Here is a 24,375-nt window from a genome sequence, read left to right as displayed (position 1 = left end):
TTCAGCAGGTAAAAAAATAAAGCTTCTATAGAAATATGGATTAACGAGGGAAATATGGATTAATAAGAAATCATCAGGGCTTCAGGAAAGGGAGCTGCTACCTGAATTTTAAGTTCACTAAAGTTCATGGAAATGAAGGCAAATTATTGACCTGATTAGAAAGTTGGCTGAACAGTCAGAAGCGGAAAGTAGAGATACTCTTGATCAATGGTGCCATCTGTATCGAGGCCTCAACTTTTCAACTTATTTAGTATTGAATTAGATGATAGGACAGAAAGCCACAGATACAAACTTGATGACCCAAAGAGAGTTACCATTCTAAGCAGTGTAGATGGAAGTATAAAATTACAAAGATTCATTAATAAATTAAGAGAATGGTCAAAACTGTGGCAAGTATATTTCAATGTAGAAGCCATCCACTATGCAAAGAGGACAGATCTATTCTAAAGAGGATAGAACAGGGTACTTTGTGATGCAAAACTAGAAAGAGTGGAGGTCCATTGAGTCTTGAGGGTCCAGGTACATAGATAATTAAAATGTCATGAATGGGTACAGAAAATAATCAATCAAAAGGACTAATGGAATGCTGGTCTTTATGTTTTGTGGGCTCGAACACAAGATGATACATGACACCTCAGCTCTCCAAAGCCATGGGTCGACCATACCTGCAGTACAGTGAGCACGTCAAGGAGAATGGAAGCAGTGCAGGGTAGATTTACTGGAATGATGCCTAGACCCGAAGGAAGGATCACATACAAAGTACGGTTGTATTCTCTGAAATTTAAACGGTTAAGGGGTGATTTGATCAAAGTTTTCAAGATAACAAGGGGAACAGCTGGCCACAGACGATAGAAATAAACTATTTCCACTGATTGGGGAGTTCAGGAGAGCGGTCCAGGAGAGGGGCCATTGTATAAAGATTAGATCTAGACTTTCAGGAATGAATAAATAAAAACTTTTCACAAAGGGTGGTAGAAGTTTTGAATTCTCTTCCAAAAGCAACAACTGACACTAGATCTATTAACTCTAAATCTGAGATTAATAGATTCTTATTAACCAAAGATATTAGCGATATGGAGCAAAGATGGATATCTGGAGTTGGGTCACAGGTGAGCCATGATCTCACTGAATGGTGGGACAAGCTCCAAGGATAAATGGTTTACTTCTGCTCCCGTGAGGACATTATTGCTAGTTACTCAGCATTATGGTGAGTCCAGCAGCTGGAACTGACAACAGATGCATCCGAGAGTTCTGAGCTTGTAAACGAGCTATTATAATATAGACTGATCTTCCCAGGAAGAAACAAGTCTGAGGGGTGTAGAGAAAAAAAGGAATGTAGCCCCAATTCCCATTAGTACCCCATCATTCACAAAACATTTTGCAGTAATTAAGAATGCAGATAATGGAAGCACTGAAAATTATGTTTTGTGCATAACATTTCAAATATAATGACATAAAGTTTTACTGCAACAAGAATGTTAAGCTGGATATTCAAATAAAGACAATGATCAAGGCAGCTAATAAATATTGGTTGTTAAACTGAAGTTTCAGAAGGGTCAAGCTATGATCAAAAATCTTAGCACTCTGTTTATACCGACATCAGCAAAGCAGAGAGATTTCAACTCTCAATATAATCCACCTTGCAAGCAACAAGCTGAATGCTATAAAACTTACCAGCTGCAGGATGTCTTCATCTTTTGGCATAACACAAAGCTCCAGCACAGAGTCACTGTAAAAACAGAATAAACAGATGTATTCGTTAGTTCTGTTTGTCATCGACAGCTACACAAAGCCTAATAACTAAACTATAAGAATTTGATTCTAAATCTCAATTTCAATTTTCTCAACTGGCAGTCTATCTGGACTGCAAAATGGAGCTCTCAACCCATATACCCTCTCAAGATAAACAATCCCACTGCACTATTCCAAGATGATGAATATCCTGGCCAAAATGGCTCTCAAACATCAATCACAAACAGCTTAATTAGTTGCTTATTAACTGATGTTGTGGATCTTCCTATGGGCATTTCCAACCTTACAACTGGACTCCTTTTCAAAAGTCCTTCATCAACTGTAAAGACCTTCGGGACATCATCGGGAGGTTGTAAAAAAAAAACTATGTAAACTAAAGTTCTTTCTTTAATTGTTCAAAAGTTGAAAATATGCAAGATAATGTACACAATGTTAATAGTTGGGGTTAAATATCTGGTATTTAGCAGAACCGACTCGGGAGCGCAGTTTATCTGCATTTTGGTAACCCCTGCTTTCGATCGTACTGAGGTAAGGTTGCAAGGAATTGGCATCATGCCAGTTCTAATGAGAAGTCACAGACATGAAATATCAACTGTTTTTCTTTTCACAGATACTGGCTGACCTACTATTTTCAGTATTTTCGCCAGACCTGGGGATCAACAAAATTGTGGAGGGGAAAACTGGGATTTGGCACACTGATGGATAGAGATAAACTCCAGTCATAAAATATCTACCAACCTTTGCTTTCTGCCTCTGAACCAATTTTGGTTTCAGTTTATCACTCTGCCTTACTTCCCATGGGCTATTACTTTATTTTCCTAGCTAGTTTTCCATCTGCGATCTTATCCATACAGGCTATATCAAATGCACTACCTTCAACAACCCTCCTTGTTACTGAAGTTAACTGTAAAGCCGAACCTTGTGAGTAAAAGGCTAGTCCAAATAACTGAGCCCATCTGATTCTATGTTGAAACGACTAAAACAAGGTTCAGGGATAACTGTTCATGAGTATCCATGATCAGAAAACAGTAGTGCGATTGATCTTGTTACAATTGAAGCTCATAAGATGTTTTAGAACCAAATATTTTGGTTTATAAGGTTATTTAGTTTGGACAGAAGCTTTAAATGTTCAGCAGTCGAAGAGGGTGATGTGGCCTCTATTGGAGCCTGCCTGAAAGTGGGTCTGGGAGGTTTAGTTGTTTATCAAAAAGGACTGCTTGTTTTATTGAGGGGAAGGTGCAAGGTATTTATGCTTGCAGACAACGTCAGCAGTTTCTAAGTCCACAGTGAATAGATCTTCAAGTCTCCCAAAGTTCCAGGGAGATGTTAGGTATCAAGTTTAAATGTTGGTGCAGTAACTATCCATTTACTTCTAGGATGAAAGGGAATTAGCATCAAATATAACTAATCAGTGTTTCTACTTGGATACAAAGCTACATGCTTTCCATTGCATTGGGGAAGAGAGTAGAGGAAGCCATTTTGAGATCAGATTACAGCTTTTCCCAAAAACCCAGAATATCACCGAGGGACTGGAGCCAACTCAGAGATAAAGAGCAAAGAATAGCAAGCACCTTAAGCACATAAAATGCTGACTCCAGACTCCAAATGCAGGTGAGAGCTTGTGCTCAAATTGAAGACCAAGTTTGAGGGGAATTAAAAGGGAGGCTAAAAGATTTGCCAACCTGGAGCTAGAGAAAAAAATCTACAGTGTAACTTTCACAGCAAAAGATGTTTCTAGGATTAGAGGTTACCTGGTTGTGAAAGTAAAAACAAAGCAACCCAATAGGAACAATTCCACGGAGAATGCATTGTCTGATAAGGAACATGGAACCATTTATTTCTATAGGTTAAAGTATAAGTTGCGTACAAAAGAAACTCGCGTTTAGTCAACAGTGTTTTTCAATCATTTGATACAATAGAAGTTTTAAAATGTGGAAGCTTGATTTCATTCTTTCAGCTAATAACTGGGAGGTCTTTTTTTTTAAAGTTAACAGTCTCTACGGCAATCATAAAGATATAGCCAGCCCCACCAATGTAAGAAGCACAATAAATTCTTCACCACAGAGAATCAGTTGAGAGAACATTGGTGCAAATTAACATCTCACCCTTTGTGTTTCATCCACCTTAAAAAACAAATGTAATAAATTATAGTGCAGCAAAGTAACTGTGGCATGTCAGATCTCTCTGCTGAAAATCAGAGCAGTGTTAATGAAGAACCAGAGCACTATGTTGATGAAAAATGTTGAAATATGCATATTTATGTTCACAACATTTTCCTTTGAAAAGGGACTTTCACCAAGGAGTAGTTTTTGGCAATAAAGCTGAGAGGGAGGGAAGAAATGCTTTGCTTTGATTGTACTTCATTACAACTCTGAAGACAGTCACAACATTTACTGTAACACATTTTACAAGGTGGTATTCTTTGCAACCTGAAGTGTGATTATAGCCAATGAAGAAACTGCAAAGCATCAAATCCCATTTCAGATTTCTGCCTTATTATTGTGGATAACCTTGCAAAATTATAAAAAAATAGCATTCATACCTGTCCTGAATCAAGGCAATAACTTGGGAGTATGTTTTTCCAATAATGCTTTCCCCATTTACTTTGACAATTCGGTCACCTGAGTTGCAGAAAGAAAGAATTACAAGCAAAAATTTTAAGTAATCATGAAAACACCAGAAACTACAACAAATTATGCCTTTTTGTCAGATTTAACAACCATCCAGGATGAGATAAGTCCCAATGATCTGAAACAGATGGAACATTGCATTGTTTATTTTCAAATGGAAGGGTTGAATTCATTGTTACTTTGAAGTGATTTGGATAATATGGTTTCCAAATTAAATTTCTTTAAATTGTTTAAAGATCAAAAAATTTGGAATAGGTTCTTTCCAATAGTTAATAATCTTTAAACAAATAAAAATGATTATGAAATCTGACTATTAATTCCAGAGTACTAAATAAGTTTTTGTAAAGATCATGGCCTGGGACTCCCCCAGTCCACCTGGCTTCCTGGCACTGTCCACCAGGCACTGGAGATTCGTTCAGGTAAGTACACCCAAAAAACGGGTGGGAAATTCTCCCGCGTGTTGGGTACTTAGTTTTTGTTTGGGAGAATCCTGGCCCTCATTTATGAAGTCTGCAGTCCTCGTCACCTCCTTCACAACCAGATGCAGTATCTCCTTTCCAGATATACAGTAAGCACATACATCTGGCACATGTAGACATGAGAAACTGACAACATTTAGAAACTACAACATGGAAACAGCCCATCGGACTAAAAAAGTATGCTTTGTCTGTAGAACGCACAAGAAACAATACTTTTCACTGTATACTAATACATGTGACAATAATAAATCAAATCAAACTGTGTTAATTTATCAGCAAGTGCATGGTGTGACAACTAAATTGCTAAGCTAATTGTCGTATGGTTACTGGCTCAACTTCCAAAAGAATATAAATAAATGGACACAGCTGGAACAGTTGTTGTGGGGATTTTATATGGACTTCACATCTCTGCCAAGTTGGATGCACAATAAACTTGTTTGAAATACTTGCTGCTGCATTATTCCTCCATCGTATTACTAACAATTAGTATTACAGGCAGTACAAAGACAGGGATCTGAAATAGATCCCACAGACAAGATAAATCGCATAAGCAGAGAAAAAAGTTTCAAATTAAAGAAAGAGTTGTGAGGAGCAGCTTTGAAGTGAAGCAGGCTTAAGAGAACCTCTGAAGATCTGAGCAGGCAACAGAAAGTTGGTGACTCCTTACAGTAGGCCTTTTTGAGCAGTGGTGTTCTGGTTTGACATGGTCAAAGATCTGTAAATATGCTTGGAAGGTGAAGCTTGAGTGTATTGAGATCCGGAGGAAAGGAATCTCAGAAGGCGAGACTGAAACCCTAGTGGGTGGATCCTTGTTGAAGCTGTCGGAGTGAGAGCAATGTTTGGAGCTAATTCCAAGCTGAGCTCTTCAAGCGTGGAAACAGGAAACCCTTGTGAGAAAGACCGTTTCAGGGACTCCTGTTGGCTCAAAGTGTGACTTGCGTCTGTGTGGGTCGTTAAGAAATCAATAGCATCTGCTTTGGTTGCATCAGTCATTCATTTTGGATTGTGCCGTGTCTGACCGCTGTTCGCCAGTTAATTCACATGTCTCGCATACTTAACCTGAATACAAGATAGATGTGGTAAATTGCTTTGTCTTTCCGAATTTGGATGAGTCTGTAAAGAGATAGCTCGGGTGATGGAAGAGTAAATATTTGATCATTTTCGTGTGTTTGTATGGAGATCTTCCTAGCCTTTTTTTTCTGGTGTAATGTAGTTAATTTTCTTCTCCAATAAATGCTGTAATCTGTGTGTTAATGGTTCATCAGCAGACTCCTGTGAATTTTTTTCAGTAACTTTCCTCCACATTTCTAAAAAAAAATGTAAGGATCTACCAAGTTATCCGATATTGTCAACTGGGAGCTTAACACTCCACATGATGCACCCACTTTGTTCTCATCTTTTTATTCCTCTTTCCTTCATCCAAGGGACACTGTTATTCCTATCTACACTTCCTTGAGAATCATCATTTGTGTCTTTACTCATCTCTTATGATACTTTGCAGCATCATCCCTTTTGTCATATAATCTCTCCCCGCTTCCATTCCATTACAGACCTTTTTCTGTCCTTTCCCCCCCACTCCCTCCCCTGCCACTGTACTTGGTTAAAACCCAAGACATTTTAAACATTTTTCAATCTTAATGAATGGTCATGTTGAAACGTTAACTCCGACAGATTAATTCTTTGCACAAAGTTGAGAGGATGTGGAATTAATTTCTTGCATTATTTGATGCGACAAGTCAGTATTGAAGATTAGGTTGGATAGGTCGAAGAAAAAGCAGTTGGAGGGATATGGAAACAGACTGTATAAATGTGATAGCAACTTGCAATTGCTTTTTAGCACTTTTAACAGAGTCAAACATCCCAAGACACAAAGTAAGAATTTGTTTTCTCACGTGGAGGACCGATGCTGTGAGAAACCTACTGATTGGGCAGAATGGCAGGTTTCCATAATGTAACTTCTATGTAAAAAGTTCTTAAACATCAACACAGAGCTGGACTTTTAATAAAGTGTTGGGAATTGGAAATAGGGGCTAACCATTCATTAGTTTCATTGCTCGGAAACCGGTCAGTTTTCTCGTAAGTTAAATGTACTTTAACATTTACAAATATGCCTTCCAGTGCATTTGTGTCCAGAAACTCGAGCTTAATTTAAGATCCCCCTCAAACGGTTGCAAATAGGCTTAATCAAGAAAACGCACCATGTTCGTTATTTCTATCTGGTAATGCGGCCAGTTTTTTGGTCTGGTCCAATTTACAACTTGACATTTCTATATCAGGCACTGCCCAATTGAGAAACCCAACATTAGGAAGGGGGGGGCTGCCGAAAGCCATCTCCTACCCTTCCCTCCAACCCCTTTCACCTCTGCAGTTACAATAACTATAGAGATGTTCAGCAGTTAACTACATTTTACATCTGCACCTTTACACAAATGTCACCAAAATGCAATGATCTGTACAATTAAAGTATCATTACACATGACTTGTGCTCGAGTGCGGCTATCTCAGCACGCATAGAAGTTGCAACATTTCTACAAAGTACACTAAAGTTTATATAAGACCATAAGACCATAAGACATAGGAGCGGAAGTAAGGCCATTCGGCCCATCGAGTCCACTCCACCATTCAATCATGGTTGATTTCAACTCCATTTACCCGCTCTCTCCCCATAGCCCTTAATTCCTCGAGAAATCAAGAATTTATCAATTTCTGTCTTGAAGACGCTCAACGTCTCGGCCTCCACAGCCCTCTGTGGCAATGAATTCCACAGACCCACCACTCTCTGGCTGAAGAAATTTCTCCTCATCTCTGTTCTAAAGTGACTCCCTTTTATTCTAAGGCTGTGCCCCCGCGTCCTAGTCTCCCCTGTTAATGGAAACAACTTCCCTACGTCCATCCTATCTAAGCCGTTCATTATCTTGTAAGTTTCTATCAGATCTCCCCTCAACCTCCTAAACTCCAATGAATATAATCCCACGATCCTCAGACGTTCATCGTATGTCAGGCCTACCATTCCTGGGATCATCCGTGTGAATCTCCGCTGGACCCGCTCCAGTGCCAGTCTTCTATATGATGTTGGTGCAACCAAAATACATGACCTGACTCAACATATCAAAGGCCAGTGTGAAATACAGCTTCTTATTTATTTATTAGTCACAAGTAAGGCTTACATTAACACTGCAATGAAGCTATTGTGAAATTCCCATCGTCGCCACACTCCGGCGCCTGTTCGGCTCAATGCACTTAACCAACATGTCTTTCAGACTGTGGGAGGAAATCGGAGCACCCGGAGGAAACCCACACAGACAGGGAGAACGTGCAAACTCCACGCAGACAGTGACTCAAGCCGAGAATCGAACCCAGGTCCCTGGCGCTGAGAGGCAGCAGTGCTAACCACTGTGGCACCGTGCCGCCCAACTATACAACGATCTGCTCTAACTAACAATACAAAGCACAATGATTTTTCAGTACCTGTACATAATCCAGCTCCATGTGCTGGTCCACCTTCTTTAACCTGTTTTACAAAGATGGTGTCCATTGGCTCCAGTTTGCCTCTGGTTTGCCCTGCAACAAAAAAAGATGCTTGTACGTCAACTTTAAAAAGGAGGAAATATTTCACATGGAACAGTGAAAATCTGAAGTTAAATCCATTTTTAAAATACCTTTAAAAGTGTTAATTGGATGTCAATAGATTGTTTAAAAAGTCTACGCAACTCCATTTCTCAAAATTATGGTGGTTAATCTTGATCAATGCAAACGCAACAATCCAAGCTACCCAAACATGGAATATCAGTTGAACTGTCAACTACAATACAGCCAAAGTAGGATGACACAGATTACAGTTTAATACAGCACTTAAAAAAACCACAAAATAATTCAGTTGCAACACAGGTATGTATAACCTGACTGAATTGAGTTGTACACTACGGAAGTAATTTTAAAATATAAAATGTACATTGCAACATACTGTAAATACTCCAATGAAGAACTTACAACAAATACCTATTGCCTAATACCTATCTGCCACAAATACCTATTGAAAGCAATCAGAATGAGAGTTTAACCATTAGCCACTAGAAACTCATTTTAAGAACAAGATTATGGGGATCAATCTGGATGATTTTGAGGAACAACCAACAGGCAGCTTTGAAGGAACAAAGTGGTGGTACCTGAAATATAGTTGCAGGTGATCATCAACTGAAAGAATCAGGTTTGGGAACTTGTAGGAGTAAAAACTGTCAGTAACGAGCATTCAAATAAAAATGGATGAAGGAAGCAGAAGTTGGGAGTTTACCAGCTTCTTAAATTCAGTGTTTCGTGGGAAATTGCATTTAACTTCTTGAACTTAACAAACAGGTTGAGCAAGACTAAGGATATGCATTAAAGAACAGAAGACACATGACAATGCCAAAGAAAATGTGTGTTTTAGCATTACCAAAAACCCAAAGAAATTAATATACCAGAATGCCCATAGGATTGCTCAGTGATACAGAGTATTCGCTGTTGTAACAACAGGGGTGTTTCTATTATATAGCAGTTAATATCTGACCAAATCATTTAAGTTTGGAGTTAATCATAGATACAAAATTGTCCGAATGACAGGAAAAGTAGTGGTGAACAGGTATTATTCGGACTGGAGGAAGGTTTATAGTAGAGTTCCCCAGGGGTCAGTGTAGAACACTTCCTCTTCCCGTTATAAATTAATGACCCACACTTTGGTGTAGAGGGCATATTTCAAAATTTGCAGGTGACATGGGTGATGATAGTAGCGAAATTGATAGCGATAGATATATTTTTCTTTATGCTTAAGAGGAATATTTAAAATTCAGCTTTATTCTATGGGTAGTCAGTATGTCTGCAAGGAATGCAATTCAGATGCTGAAAGAGCAGGATGATGACTCATTTTGGCCATGTAGTGTTTGCTTAGGATAGAGCTAATGGATTTTTATTTATAGAGATTTCCCCTGGGATTTTTTGATTAGGTTGATTGAAAGGATCACATTGGATGCTGGTGTGATATTTATTATTGCCACATGTATTAGTATACACAGTGAAAAGTATTGTTTCTTGCACACTGTACGGAAAGCATACCATTCATAGAGAAGGAAAGAAGAGAGTGCAGAATGTTAGTCATAGCTAGGGTGCAGAGAAAGATCAACTTAATGCGAGGTAAGCAGGGAAGAAGCTGTTTTTGAGTCGGTTGGTACATGATCTCAGACTTTGATAATGGGAGGAGCTAGGTCTACAGCAGGGAAAAAGTAGGCAGTGGCTGTTGGAGGTTGTCTAAAGTTTTCTTTGGAGAAGGTTGAAAGGAGATTTGACAGAAGTATTCAAAATCACAAAGGGGCCAGAGTGGATAGGGAGAAACTGTTCCCATTGGCTGAAAGATTGAGAATCAGTAGGCACAGATTTAAGGTAATTAACAAAAGCATCAATGGTTAGGATCTGGAATGCACGATCTAACAATGTGGTCGAAGCTGATTTAATCGAGGCACTAAAAGGAAATTGGATTATCATAGAATTCCTATAGTGCAGGAGGCAGTCATTCAGCCCAGCAAATCTGCACGACTCAGCATCTTACCCAGCTCACCCCCCCCTACCTTGACCTATCCCTGTAACCCCATGCATTTACCCTACTAATCCCCCCAACCTACAAACTTTGGACACTAAGGGGCAACATAGCATGGCCAATTCAAGTAACTTGCACATCTTTCGACTGTGGGAGGAAACCGGAGCACCCAGAGGAAACCCAGGCGGACATGGGGAAAACATGCAAACTCCACACAGATAGTCACCCAAGGCTGGAAATGAACCCAGGTCCCTGGCGCTGAGAGGCAGCAGTGCTAACCACTGTGCGACCGTGCTGCCCTGGTTCCAATTAGTTAAGTGCAATTCAGTAAGGGGAAGGGGACTGTTGTAATCAGATCAGCTGACAGAGGTATGACCTGATCATCTGTGATGGTCCAGGGTCAAAGATGCGTGGCTTCAGTGCCAAAATGGGAAGAGATTCATTGAAGGCAACACTTTTCTCACAAAGTCGATCCTCAATACTGCCAGCAGCTATAAGCAGCTCACAGCCAAAAAAAAACATAAGTGGGCAGAGGAACACAGAAGTGGAGATTCAACCAGAAGAGAAGGATGGGGTACCAGAGTAGGACACAGAGAAATTACAACAAGGAGACAGATAAAGGCCCCAATATTAACGTGAAGGTGATTTCCAAGATAAGTGAAGGGGGAACCGCGTGGGAAAATTAAAGAGGAATTTGTGATCGCAACCCAATTAAAACAATAAATTGTGACTTCTAGATTTTGTGCATTCAGGCTACACAGGGGAGATGATTCACCCCAACATAATCAGATTTCACCTCTGTTTAAAGGCACAGTGTAGACATGTAAATTGGAGGAGACAGAAGATGGTTTGGACAAATGCACAGAAAACAGGGGCAACACCCAGATTTTATGATGCATCCCTGAGATGTGCAGTCAGCAGCTGAAGGTGCACACACTTCCCCAGCAAAAGGAGAAAGAAACTGTAGTTGCAGGAAATGAAGTGGTGAGCACAGAAGCATTGCTTCCCTGTCTCGGATAGAATGTGGAATACAATTTAATGACCAAATCAGGCCAGGAAAATGGATTGCATTTTCTGATTCACTTGCATCTGTGGTTAAATTCCCTGTCCTTTTACATTCTGGCTTGCCAAGAATTCTCTATCACATCACTCCTCACTCCCACACAAATTTCATCAGCAGCCAGCCTTCAATTTCTATGCATTTTATCACTTCCCCATGCTATTCCAATGACTAAATGACGAGGATACAGAGTATGTCAATTGTCAAGATAGTGACATTGCTAAAACCGATGTATGCTCTTTCTTTTAGCTTCCAAGGCCTTAAACGTCTACCCTCGAGTTTCTGTCTGTCTCCATGGAGCTGAAGCACGGCTCTCAAGTAAGTCCTCACAGGCTATTGGCACAGCTGTGCAGACTTTGGATGTTAACATGCCTGCTTTCTTAACAGAGTGGCACAAACCTTATTCACAGCTTTACAATGCGTCAATAACAACCCCTAAGTTGGTCTGCAGCAGGGTGGTAGCAATTATGCGCACTAGCCCAAGAGAGGGGCAAACAGTAAGGACTCACGAGGAGACAGGAGACGAAGTGAGCCTGAGTGAGATGGAGTCAGAGTGAAAATAGAATGAGGTTCACATTCTGCCAAGTCTTTTTCAGGTTTAAATACAGATCAAGATACAAGCTCTGATAAGTTTAACGTACTTGAAGGTTGCTATTTCTATCTTGTTAAATAATGAACTGCCCGATAGTGGTAATTATGTCAATCAGCTGAAAGTAGTTGGTCCAATTGGCGTTAATTAGGGTGGGGGTGCATGTGCGCGTGCGTGCTTTAAGTAAGGTTTATTGCAACTCGGAAAGTGTATTCACAGTATTAGTTGGGTTTATCGGTACTAGGGTTATCAATACTGGTGAGGTCTATTAAGTTAAATTAATACAAATAAACCAAAGTGAAATAAAGGCATGGCAGGGCAGCTCAGTCATGGTTCATTAGTGTTCTGTAGTATGTGGGAAGTCGTGGACAGTACCAGTGACTTGGACGACCACAGCTGCAGAAACTGGAGCTTCGGGTTTTGCTGCTCGAGCAGCAGATAAAGTCACTGTGCCTCACCTACAAGGCGAAGAGCTACGTGGACAGCATGTTCAGAGAGGTGGTCACACTGCACATTAGGAGCATGGAGGCAAAAAGAGTGACCATTGGGCAGTCCAAGAGAAACAGGCAGGTAGTGCAGATGTCCACCAAGGTCCTGTTCACTAATCAGTTTTCTGTTTTGGATGATGGAGAGGATATTGGTTCCTCAGAAGTGCAGTCGGAGCAAGGTTTGTGGCACCACGAGTGGCCCAGCTGTACAGGAGGGGAGGAAAAGAGAAGAGCAGTACTGATTTGATTTATTATTGTCATATGTATTAGCATACATTGAAAAGAATTGTTTCTTGTGCGCCATACAAAGCATACCCTTCAAACGCAAAAGAATGCAGAATGTAGTGTTACAGTCATAGCTAGAGTGTAGAGAAAGATCAATGTAATGCAAGGTAGGTCCATTCAAAAGTCTGATGGCAGCAGGGAAGCTGTTCTTGAGTCAGTTGGTACGTGACCTCAGACTTTTATATCTTTATCCCAACGGAAGGTGGTGGAAGAGAGAATGTCCGCGGTGCGTGGGGTCCTTAATTATGCTGGCTGCTTGGCCGAAGCAACGGAAAGAGGAAGCTGATAGAGGATCCGTTAGTTGGAGGAATAGGCAGGAGTTTCTGTGATCACAGATGTGATTTTAGGATAAGACCACAAGACATAGGAGCAGAATTAGGCCACATGGCCCATTAAGTCTGCTCTGCCATTCAATCATGGCTGATATTTTTCTCATCCCCATTCTCCTGCCTTTTCCCCATAACCCCTGACCCCTTATTAATCAAGAGTCTATCTATCTCTGTATTAAAGACACTCGATGACCTGGCCTCCACAGCCTTCTGCGGCAAAGAGTTCCACAGATTCACCACTCTGGCTGAAGAAATTTCTCCTCATTTCTGTTTTAAAGGATCATCCCTTTAGCCTGAGGTTGTGCCCTCTGGTTCTCGTTTTTCCTACTAGTGGAAACATCCTCTCCATGTCCACTCTATCCAGGCCTCACAGTCTCCTGCAAGTTCCAATAAGATCCCCCCCTCATCCTTCTAAACTCCAACGAGTGCAGACCCAGAGTCCTCAACTGTTCCTCATACGACAAGCTCTTCATTCCAGGGATCATTTTTGTGAACCTCCTCTGAACACTTTCCAAGGCCAGCACATCCTTCCTTAGATATGGGGCCCAAAACTGCTCACAATACTCCAAATGGGGTCTGACCAGAGCCTTATACAGCTTCAGAAGTACATCCCTGCTCTTGTATTCTAGCCCTCTCGACATGAATGCTAACGTTGCATTTGCCTTCCTAACTGCCAACTGAGCCTACATGTTAACCTTAAGAGAATCTTGAACAATAATTCCCAAGTCCCTTTGTGTTTCTGATTTCCTAAGCATTTTCCCACTTAGAAAATAGTCTATGCCTCCATTCCTCCTTCCAAAGTGCATAACCTCACACTTTTCCACATTGTATTCCATCTGCCACTTCTTTGCCCACTCTCCTAACCTGTCCAAGTCCTTCTGCAGCTCCCCCCGCTTCCTCAATACTACCTGTCCCTCTATATATCTCCGTATCATCTGCAAACTTAGCAACAGTGCCTTCAGTTCCTTCCCCCAAATCGTTAATGTATATTGTGAAAAGTTTTGGTCCCAGCACCGACCCTGAGGCACACCACTAGTCACCGGCTGCCATCCTGAAAAAGACCCCTTTATCCCCACTCTCTGCCTTCTGCCGGTCAGCCAATCCCCTATCCATGCCAGGATCTTACCCTTAACACCATGGGCACTTAAACTTATTTAACAGTCTCCTATGCGGCACCTTGTCAAAGGCCTTCCATGATAGTATTTTGCCTCCCCAGTATCAGGTTTACGGATATCTCTGAACAGCTACAGAACATTCTGGAGGCTGAGGGTGCACAGCCAGAGGTTATGATCCACATCCGTACCAATGATACAGGTAGAAATAGGGATGAGGCCCTACGGATTGAGATTATTAGGTTAGGAAAGAGATGAGTGAGCAGGACCTCAAAAGGTAGTATGTCTGCATTACTCCCAAGGCCACGTGCTACTTAGTACAGAAATAGGAGAATACATCAGATGAATGTGTGGCTGGAGAGATAGTACAGGAGGAAGGGCTTAGAATTTCTGGAAAATTGGGACTGGTTCTGGGAAGGTGGGATCTGTACAGGTCTGGTCTACACCTGTACTGAATCAGGACAAATGTCCCTGTAGGGAGTCCATAAGAAATGGGAGTAGGCCATTCAGCCCTTCGAACCTGCTCCACCATTCAATGAGTGGTCACATGACACCTGATGAAGGAGCAGCTCTCCGAAAGCTTGTGATTTCAAATAAACTTGTTGGACTATAACTTGTGTGACCTCTCATCTTGTCCACCCCAGTCCAACACCAGCATCTCCACATCATGGCCATTTAATAAGATCAAGGCTGATCTAACACTCAATAAGTCACTTTCCTGTCTTATCTCCCTAACTCTTAATTGCCCTACTGATTAAAAACCTATCAATCTCAGCCTTGAAAATGGTAAAGGACTTGACCTCCACTCAGAAGAAATTTGCTGGTGTTGTTGGGGAGGGTTTAAACTAGATCTTCTTTTGTGGGGTTGGGAATCTGAGGGCAGATTCAGATAGGACAAATTCAAAACAGGCCTCAGAAAATTAGCGAGTGACTGCAGGACAAAAGAGGTTAAAGCATCTCCAGCACAGGAATTTGGCTATGTTAAAAGGTATATATTTAAATGCAAGCAAAGCTGAGGTCACAGATTGACACTTGGCAGCATGATATCATTGCTATAACAGAAAGTTGGCTGAAAGGAAGGCAAAATTGTCAGCTCAACATCCCTGGATATAGGGTGTTCATGATGTGGAGATGCCGGCGTTGGACTGGGGTAAACACAGTAAGAAGTTTAACAACACCAGGTTAAAGTCCAACAGGTTTATTTGGTAGCAAAAGCCACACCAAAGCCGTGTGGCTTTTGCTACCAAATAAACCTGTTGGACTTTAACCTGGCGTTGTTAAACTTCTTATAGGGTGTTCAGACAGAATGAATTAAAGCTGTGAGGAGAGATAGTATACTAAATGAATCATCAAATGAAGTCACGTGGGTTGAGCTTAGAAATAAAAAAGTACAGTGACATTATTAGGAGTACACTATAGACCTCCAAATAATGAGAGGAAGATAGAAAAATAAACATGTAGGAAAACTTCCGAGTGCAAAAACAACAAGGTAGTAATAGGTGGGGAGTTCAACTACCTTAATATCAACTAGATACAAAGTGTGTTTTGTGGAGAGGGCAGAAATTTCTTAAACTGCAATAAACATAACCAATCGACAGTGTTGCAAAGGTTTAGAATTCAATTGATGTTTTCAATTTATACAAATAACGTAAATGCTAGTTTTTCAAATCTGTGCATGAAAAAAAAGTAGAGGCATTTGGAGAATATAGGCTGCTTTTATATTGGATAATGTTTTAATTCAATGCAGGAGAATGGCATGACAGCCAATTCCCAGATTTCACGCTACCAAACCCAGTTCTCCCTATGGTTTAACACCTTTAGATGAGAACTAGGTTTGCACCGTAAATGCAATACATCACAGAGGAAGTTGCCTGGACACTTCCGGGTGTCAGTCAGGGCCCTTAGGTCACAGACAGGGTGTGACTATGAGTGAGGCAGATGTGGGGATCCAGGAGCTAGCAATGGATGAGCCTCAGCCCTTGCCCATCAGGCATAACACTTTTGCAGCCTGTGTAGGTAAGCGCAGGAATTACAGGGATGATGAGAAAACCGACTGCACTACAGTGGCAAAGGAGTAAAAAAGGAATGTAGTCAGTGGAGTTAGTCAGTACAGTCTTCTGGCACTATACCATTTTTAAAAGAATATATGCAGTAATGGCTCTGCTATCTCTTCTCCAGACATTTTTACAATACATGGATACAATCCATTTGGACCAGGGATTTTATTCTCTTTTAGTTCGATTAGTTTATTTAATACAACCCATTTCAGGGCTTGAAATGCACTTCTCAGTATTCATACCATTCGATGTCAGGTTTACCCATTCTAAGTCCATGGGAAATACTGATGTAAAATCATCTAACATTTCTCCCATTTCCCTATTGTTACCTGTGGTATTACACTGTCCATCCTTAAATGGTTCTATTCCCATTCCTTCCATTTTTATTGATATCATCGGCATCCTAAGAAAGATGATGGACGTGCGGCAAATCACCTCTGGTTAGGGAACGAAGTAGCTTCATTCTTCTTATGGTGGCTGGAGACCAGCGAGAAGCATGTTCTGCCATATATGAAATAGTCATCAGGTGCCATTGTGGGTTGTTATTTTTGGTGCTGGTGGCTTTTAGCACCCATTGATTGTCATTGTGGCATACATGTTCCAACGGTGTTGCCACCATTTTCCTCTGTTGTCTGCTAGTGTTTCCCAGGTGTCAAAAGAGTGTTTTAGGGCCTTCAATCTTGCTTGCAAGCATTCTTGTAGGGGAGCTTTGGGCATCTGACTGATTTTCAGGCTCTGGTGACCTTACCATACAGAAAATGCTAGGATAAGCGATCATCTTCCATCCTGCAAATGCTTTTTGATTTATTATTGTCACGTATTAGCATACAGTGAAAAGTATTGTTTCTTGTGCGCTATACAGACAAAGCATACCGTTCATAGAGAAGGAAACGAGAGAGTGCAGAATGTAGTGTTACAGTCATAGCTAGGATGTAGAGAAAGATCAACTTAATTAAGTTCATTCAAAGTCTGACAGCAGTTGGGAAGAAGCTGTTCTTGAGTCAGTTGGTACGTGACCTCAGACTTCTGTATCTTTTTTCCGAAGGAAGAAGGTGGAAGAGAGAATGTCCGGGGTGTGTGGGGTCCTTAATTATGCTGGCTGCTTTGCCGAGGCAGCGGGAAGTGTAGACAGAGTCAATAGATGGGAGGCTGGTTTGCGTGATGGATTGGGCTACATTCACAACCTTTTGCAATTCCTTGCAGTCTTGGGCAGAGCAGGAGCTGTGATAATAGCCAGAAAGAATGCTTTCTATAGTGCATCTGTAAAGGTTGGTGAGAGTCGTAGCTGACATGCCAAATTTCCTTAGTCTTCTGAGAAAGTAGAGGCGTTGGTGGGCTTTCTTAACTATAGTGTCGACATGGGGGACCAGGACAGGTTGGTGGTGATCCGGACACCTAAAAACCTGAAGCTCTTGATCTTTTCTACTTCGTCCCCGTCGATGCAGACAGGGACATGTTCTCCTTTTCGCTTCCTGAAGTAGTCAACAGTCTCCTTCGTTTTGTTGACATTGAGGGAGAGATTATTGTTACCGCTTCAGTTCACCAGATTCTCTCTCATTCCTGTACTCTGTCTCGTCATTGTTTAAGATCTGACCCACTACGGTGGTGTCGTCAGCAAATTTGAAAATCGAATTGGAGGGGAATTTGGCCACACAGTCATCGGTGTATAAAGGAGTATAGTAAGGGGCTGAGGACACAGCCTTGTGGGGCACCGGGGTTGAGGATGATCGTGGAGGAGGTGTTGTTGCCTCTCCTGTGGTCTGTGAGTTAGGAAGTTCAGAATTCAGTCACAGAGGGAGGTGCCGAGGCCCAGGCCACTGAGTTTGGAGATGGATTTCGTGGGAATAATGGTGTTGAAGGCTGAGCTGTAGTCAATAAATAGGAGTCTGACATAGGTGTCTTTTTAATCTAGGTGTTCCAGGGTGCGCCTGAAACAGCAAGCCACCTCTGCCTGATGAATGTCATTATACCCAGGAAATTTGCCTTGAAGATGATTGCTGGCTTGCCCCTTTCACGAGATGCCCAGACTGCACTACAAAAAGCAAAGTTGAAAGTTGCTAAGTTTCCTTTCTTGATAGCTGTCAGCCATTCATGTTTTACAGCCATAAAACAAGGTGTGAGAACACAGTACCAAGATATTGGCATACGAGTCCCAAGAGTCAGCTTGATGTTATTCCATGCATGATTCAGGAGTCAACTAAAGATGGTTACTGCTTTCTTTTCACATACATCAAGTTCTGTATCAAGAGAGATTGTCTGTCATTGTACATCTAAGCTTGCAGTATTTGCTGACTACTTCCAGTAGGGTGTTATTCAGTGTCACAAAGGACGAAGATGTGACACACTGGCCTAGACCATGGTTTTCTTGATGCTTATAGTTAGGGAGAACATGTTACACGTGTGGGAGACAATCCAAGAAACTTCGTAGCCAGGTTTCTGAGCGAGCAACTAGAACAGCATCAACAACATAGAGGAGTTATCAAGTTATGCTGTATTTCTGTCTTCGCTTTCAGTCTGGAGCAGATTGCACAGCTTGCAGTCTGACCTACTTTGCAGGTAAATGTCCGTATCTACATGTGGTCTTAAACTAGGATTTTAAATTTTAAGGCAATTACAAAGGTATGAAGACAGAGTTGGTTAAAGTAGGCGACGGTAGCTAAACAGTAGCAGACGTTTAAGGAGATATTTTGTAACCCTCAACAAAGATATATTTCTTGAGAAAGAAAGACATGGCAAGAATGATGTTTCATCTGTGGTCAACTAAAGAAATTAAAAGATGCACAATGCTGCCAAGATTAATGGGAGTCAGAAGGTTGGGGAACCAGCAAAGTATGACTCAAAAACTAATGAAGAGGAAGAAGTCAAAATAAGACTGAACTAGCAAGAAATATAAAACCAATCAGCAAGAGAGTGGCTAAAGTAAGCATTAACCCCTTCGAGGGTGTGACTGGGGAATTAATAAAATGGGAAACAAGGATTATAGTGGAGACTTTGAACAAATATTTTGTATCACTCTTCACAGTAGAAGACACAAAGCATCCCGAGAATAAGAGAAAATCAAGGGGGCAGAAGGCTGGGAGGAATTGGAGTTCGAAAAAAATTACTTGGAATATGAATGAGGGAACAGACCGACAAGGCCCCTGGATTTGATGGCTTTCATCCTAGGGTCTTAAAAGAAATGTGGATGCTTTAATTGTAATGTTCCATAATTCAACAACCTCTGCAAAGGTCTTCGCAGATTAGGAAACTGTAAATCTGACACATCTATTCAAGAAAGAAGGGAGACAGAATGCAGGAAACTATAAGCCAATTAGCCTAACAGTTACCATTGGGAAAATGCTGGAAACCATTATTAAGGAATATACTATCAGGCAAAATCAACACGTTTTATGAATGGTGAATAGTGTTTTACAAATTTCTTAGAATTCTTTGAAGATATGAAAAGCAGGGTGGCTGAAGGAAAACCAGTAGACATAATGGGCAGAATTCAACCACTCCCCACCCCACCGCCCCTCACAAAACTGTGTCATAGTGGCAAGAACACCAGAGCGATCGCGCCGGCGAGTCAGGCATGGTCTGGACTGCAATTGTCCCACATTGTCATTTTTTGGAAGTGGTGAATTTTGTGTCGGTTGCAGAGTTGGGGGGGGGGGGGGGGGGGGGGGGTGTGTGGTGGTGGTTTAGGGGGCCTAAACATACCAGTGACCTTGCCTGCAAAGCGCTTGGGCGCCATTTTGGAAGAGAGCTCTGATCTCAGTGTACTGGGGGAACCCCCACAGTGTACCCCCCCCTCCCCCCACAGACATCAGGGCCACCCCCATTCTTCGACAGCATGCTTCCTACCTCCTCTCCGACATGGTTCGTCAGCATCAGGGCCCTCCCAATGGGTATGTTTCCTCCCCCCCACCCTCATCATAGCCCCAAAAGACCCACCCCCACAGCACTGCCCCTGACACACGGGCAGTGCCCAACTGACACTGCCAAGGTGCCAGCTGGGCACTGCCTGATTTAAAAGCTACTTTTAAATATGCTAATTGGCCTCATACCCTTTCTGGGCGCAATCTGGCTTGTGGCATTAGAAAGGGACCGAGACAATTGCAAACAGAGATGCGGGGCTTGAAATCGATTTTAGGTCCACATGCTATTTTCCAGGATCGGCACAATCTGCACCATGCATGGCAAGGTCGGAAAACTGTCCCCAGTGTGTTTGGATGTCCAAAAGGCGTTCGATAATGACCCCCAGAAAAGTTTACTACACAGGAAAAGACCGTATGTTCTTGTGAAGAAGACATTAATCTGGATTACGGGCTAGTTCACTGACAGGAAAGAGTCAGGATAAGATGATCATTTTTAGACTGGCAAATTATTTACAATCTATATGAATGACTTGAATGAAGTGTATTGTAACCAAATATAATATATTTTGATATATATTGATATAAAGATAGGTTGGAAAGAAGCAAAGAGGTCACAAAGTCTAAAAATGGGTATATATAGATTAAGCAGGTGGACTAAAATTTAGCTGAGAGCGGTTTTACTCCTGCTTCTATTTGTAATTATCTTAAATGTTGACAACTATTAAATGGATAAATAGCTCCTTAGTTATGTAATTGGGAAGACAAATAGCAAACCAGAAGTTACTGACAAAAGGTAAATTATCACACATTAGGTGAAAACAACAAATATGTACAATTAATGGAATTGGATAATCTTAGAGAAGAATGTAACAACAGGCTCAACACCTCCATGTCTAAACAAGGCGGTGATTTGATGGATTGGATTAGAAACGTTGGATTTTCACAGTCGCACTGCTGATACATTATAAGGGGGGGTTACGGAATTTAGTTTTTAAAGGGAAGAAAGTTTGAGTTCCTTCCCTTACCATCAATATTTGTTGTCTTGAGACAGATGAAGTTCTGTATTTTGCAAACATTTACTTCACATGGTGAACCTTACTTGATTAAAACCTATATCAGAACAATGAGTCTTTAATAGGTATATCTTCTAATAAATAGTATAACGCCAAAGGTATGAGTATTTTCATGCTTGTTGTATAACTTACTCAACATTATTGAGTCATTATTTAGGTCGTACCCCAAACTCATGCTCTCAGCAGAGAAAAAAATAAAGTGTGCATCAACCACATCCCAAATTTAAATTAGAACGGCAGCCAAGTGAGTGAGTTATTATACAGATCGAACATAAGCAGGTTAGTGTTTAAGCTTAGTAGGGCCAAGCTCAGAAAATAATTCAAATTCAACAAGTTACTGCAGTTCCACAAGCAACTCCTGTACAGCAAAACATTGCTTCAAAACTATTTGGTTAATCTTTGTTAGAGACGACCAAATCCATGTGCATTACCTTTATTAAACCAGACAGACATGTGATGTGATGTAAATAATTTTTAATTAAAAAGAGGTTTACTACATCACTGCAGTGGTCAATTCGAAGCTGCAATTTTGAATGATTCAGTCAAAGGTGTAACATCTGAACCACCTGTGTTGTCACAGAAGATTTGCTTGTGTCATTTATATGTCAAATTATCCACATGCTTGTAGATTAGTATAAATGCATATTTTTCTAAAGCATAGGAACAGAATCAGAATAACCCAATTACCCTGTAGTATGAACATGCACAGAAAAGACCGACTCATAATAGGTTTTTCTGTGCAAGGCAAGTGCAATTTAAAAAGGGAAAAATACATTACTGCCACTATGAGATTAGTTTACAAACCAAGGAACAGGTTTTTTAAAAATATATACAATAAACAAACTTCAGCTAGTAGCTGTACATGAAAATCACTTCTAATCTACAAGGGTTGGATGCTGTTAGTGGATCTAACCAGTACAAGCCAAACCAAACTCATTACTAGATAGCTGCCTGAACATGGAGGATAAATAATCCCAAAGGGGCAGTTCATTTCTCTCTTCCATGCAGTACTTGCATACCCTTGAACAAAAGAAATAACCTCTGTGATAGGATGACTCCTTTTTCTTTCTTTTGTGAAAAAGTTTCCTGTACCTGTGAGAAGATGAAACAACCTCTGATGGGACAAAACTTTCTATTTAAAATTGGAGTTGATAAACATAGGCATGCAGCAGAAGTACCTGCATATGTATTCAGGCAATGGTTAGTTAGCCATCACAATAAAGTATTACTAAAATTGAACACACTACATTTTGGGCTACTAAAGGATTGACCTCAAGAAGAGGCAACTTGTACAATTGAAATTTAATCATCTGTCCCTTTATTTGAAGTAAGAAGTTTAACAACACCAGGTTAAAGTCCAACAGGTTTATTTGGTAGCAAAAGCCACACAAGCTTTCGAGGCTCTGAGCCCCTTCTTCAGGTGAGTGGGAATTCTGTTCACAAACAGAACTTATAAGACACAGACTCAATTTACATGAATAATGGTTGGAATGCGAATACTTACAACTAATCCAGTCTTTAAGAAACAAAACAATGGGAGTGGAGAGAGCATCAAGACAGGCTAAAAAGATGTGTATTGTCTCCAGACAAGACAGCCAGTGAAACTCTGCAGGTCCACGCAACTGTGGGAGTTACAAATAGTGTGACATAAATTCTGATTCTAGGATCGCATGATAAAGACTCAGGAGGAAAAAAGCAGAAATATTTATGTGAAATAGTGTGACATAAACCCAATATCCCGGTTGAGGCCGTCCTTGTGTGTGCGGAACCTGGCTATCAGTTTCTGCTCCGCGACTCTGCGCTGTCGTGTGTCGCGAAGGCCGCCTTGGAGAACGCTTACCCGAATATCAGAGGCCGAATGCCCGTGACCGCTGAAGTGCTCCCCAACAGGAAGAGAACAGTCTTGCCTGGTGATTGTCGAGCGGTGTTCATTCATCCGTTGTCGCAGCGTCTGCATAGTTTCCCCAATGTACCATGCCTCGGGACATCCTTTCTTGCAGCGTATCAGGTAGACAACGTTGGCCGAGTTGCAAGAGTATGTACCGTGTACCTGGTGGATGGTGTTCTCACGTGAGATGATGGCATCTGTGTCGATGATCCGGCACGTCTTGCAGAGGTTGCTGTGGCAGGGTTGTGTGGTGTCTTGGTCACTGTTCTCCTGAAGGCTGGGTAGTTTGCTGCGGACAATGGTCTGTTTGAGGTTGTGCGGTTGTTTGAAGGCAAGAAGTGGGGGTGTGGGGATGGCCTTGGCGAGATGTTCGTCTTCATCAATGACATGTTGAAGGCTCCGGAGGAGATGCCGTAGCTTCTCCGCTCCGGGGAAGCACTGGACAACGAAGGGTACTCTGTCCACTGTGTCCCGTGTTTGTCTTCTGAGGAGGTCGGTGCGGTTTTTCGCTGTGGCGCGTTGGAACTGTTGATCAATGAGTCTAGCGCCATATCCTGTTCTTATGAGGGCATCTTTCAGCGTCTGGAGGTGTCTGTTGCGATCCTCCTCATCCGAGCAGATCCTGTGTATACGGAGGGCTTGTCCGTAGGGGATGGCTTCTTTAACGTGTTTAGGGTGGAAGCTGGAGAAGTGGAGCATCGTGAGGTTATCCGTGGGCTTGCGGTACAGTGAGGTGCTGAGGTGACCGTCCTTAATGGAGATGCGCGTGTCCAAGAATGCAACCGATTCCGGAGAGTAGTCTATGGTGAGCCTGATGGTGGGATGGAACTTGTTGATGTCATCATAGAGTTGTTTCAGTGATTGTTCACCATGAGTCCAAAGGAAGAAAATGTCATCGATGTATCTAGTGTATAGCACCGGTTGAAGGTCCCGTGCGGTGAAGAAGTCTTGTTCGAACCTGTGCATGAAGATGTTGGCATATTGAGGTGCAAATTTGGTCCCCATGGCTGTTCCGTGTGTCTGGATGAAGAACTGGTTGTTGAAGGTGAAGATATTGTGGTCCAGGATGAAGCGGATGAGATGTAAAATTGCATCTGGAAACTGGCAGTTGTTGGCGCTGAGCACTGAGGCCGTTGCAGCAATGCCATCGTCATGGGGGATGCTGGTGTAGAGTGCTGAGACATCCATTGTGACGAGGAGCGCTCCTGGT

At 41.6% G+C, this 24,375-nt stretch overlaps 1 protein-coding gene across 4 annotated transcripts in view; it reads right to left on the bottom strand.

Annotated features, from left to right (window-relative positions):
• The window catches only part of arhgap21a (Rho GTPase activating protein 21a), a 193,651-nt gene that overhangs the window by 75,399 nt on the left and 93,877 nt on the right, over positions 1 to 24,375 (bottom strand). For 3 of the 4 annotated variants that reach the window (XM_078234146.1, XM_078234109.1, XM_078234117.1), the window contains exons 5-7: positions 8,330 to 8,422; positions 4,295 to 4,373; positions 1,675 to 1,729 (exon numbers count right to left, since the gene is read on the bottom strand). In XM_078234146.1, coding sequence (XP_078090272.1) covers positions 1,675 to 1,729; positions 4,295 to 4,373; positions 8,330 to 8,422 — 227 coding nt within the window. Of the gene's footprint in view, positions 1 to 1,674; positions 1,730 to 4,294; positions 4,374 to 8,329; positions 8,423 to 22,296; positions 22,362 to 24,375 lie in introns of those variants that run through there. The other variant, XM_078234127.1, reaches the window with a different exon arrangement.

Source organism: Mustelus asterias, chromosome 2 (genome assembly GCF_964213995.1).
Source record: "Mustelus asterias chromosome 2, sMusAst1.hap1.1, whole genome shotgun sequence".
In the NCBI taxonomy this organism is placed as follows: Eukaryota; Metazoa; Chordata; class Chondrichthyes; order Carcharhiniformes; family Triakidae; genus Mustelus; species Mustelus asterias.
Note: the sequence above shows the minus strand (reverse complement) of the source record. Positions and strands in the feature narration are given on the sequence as shown.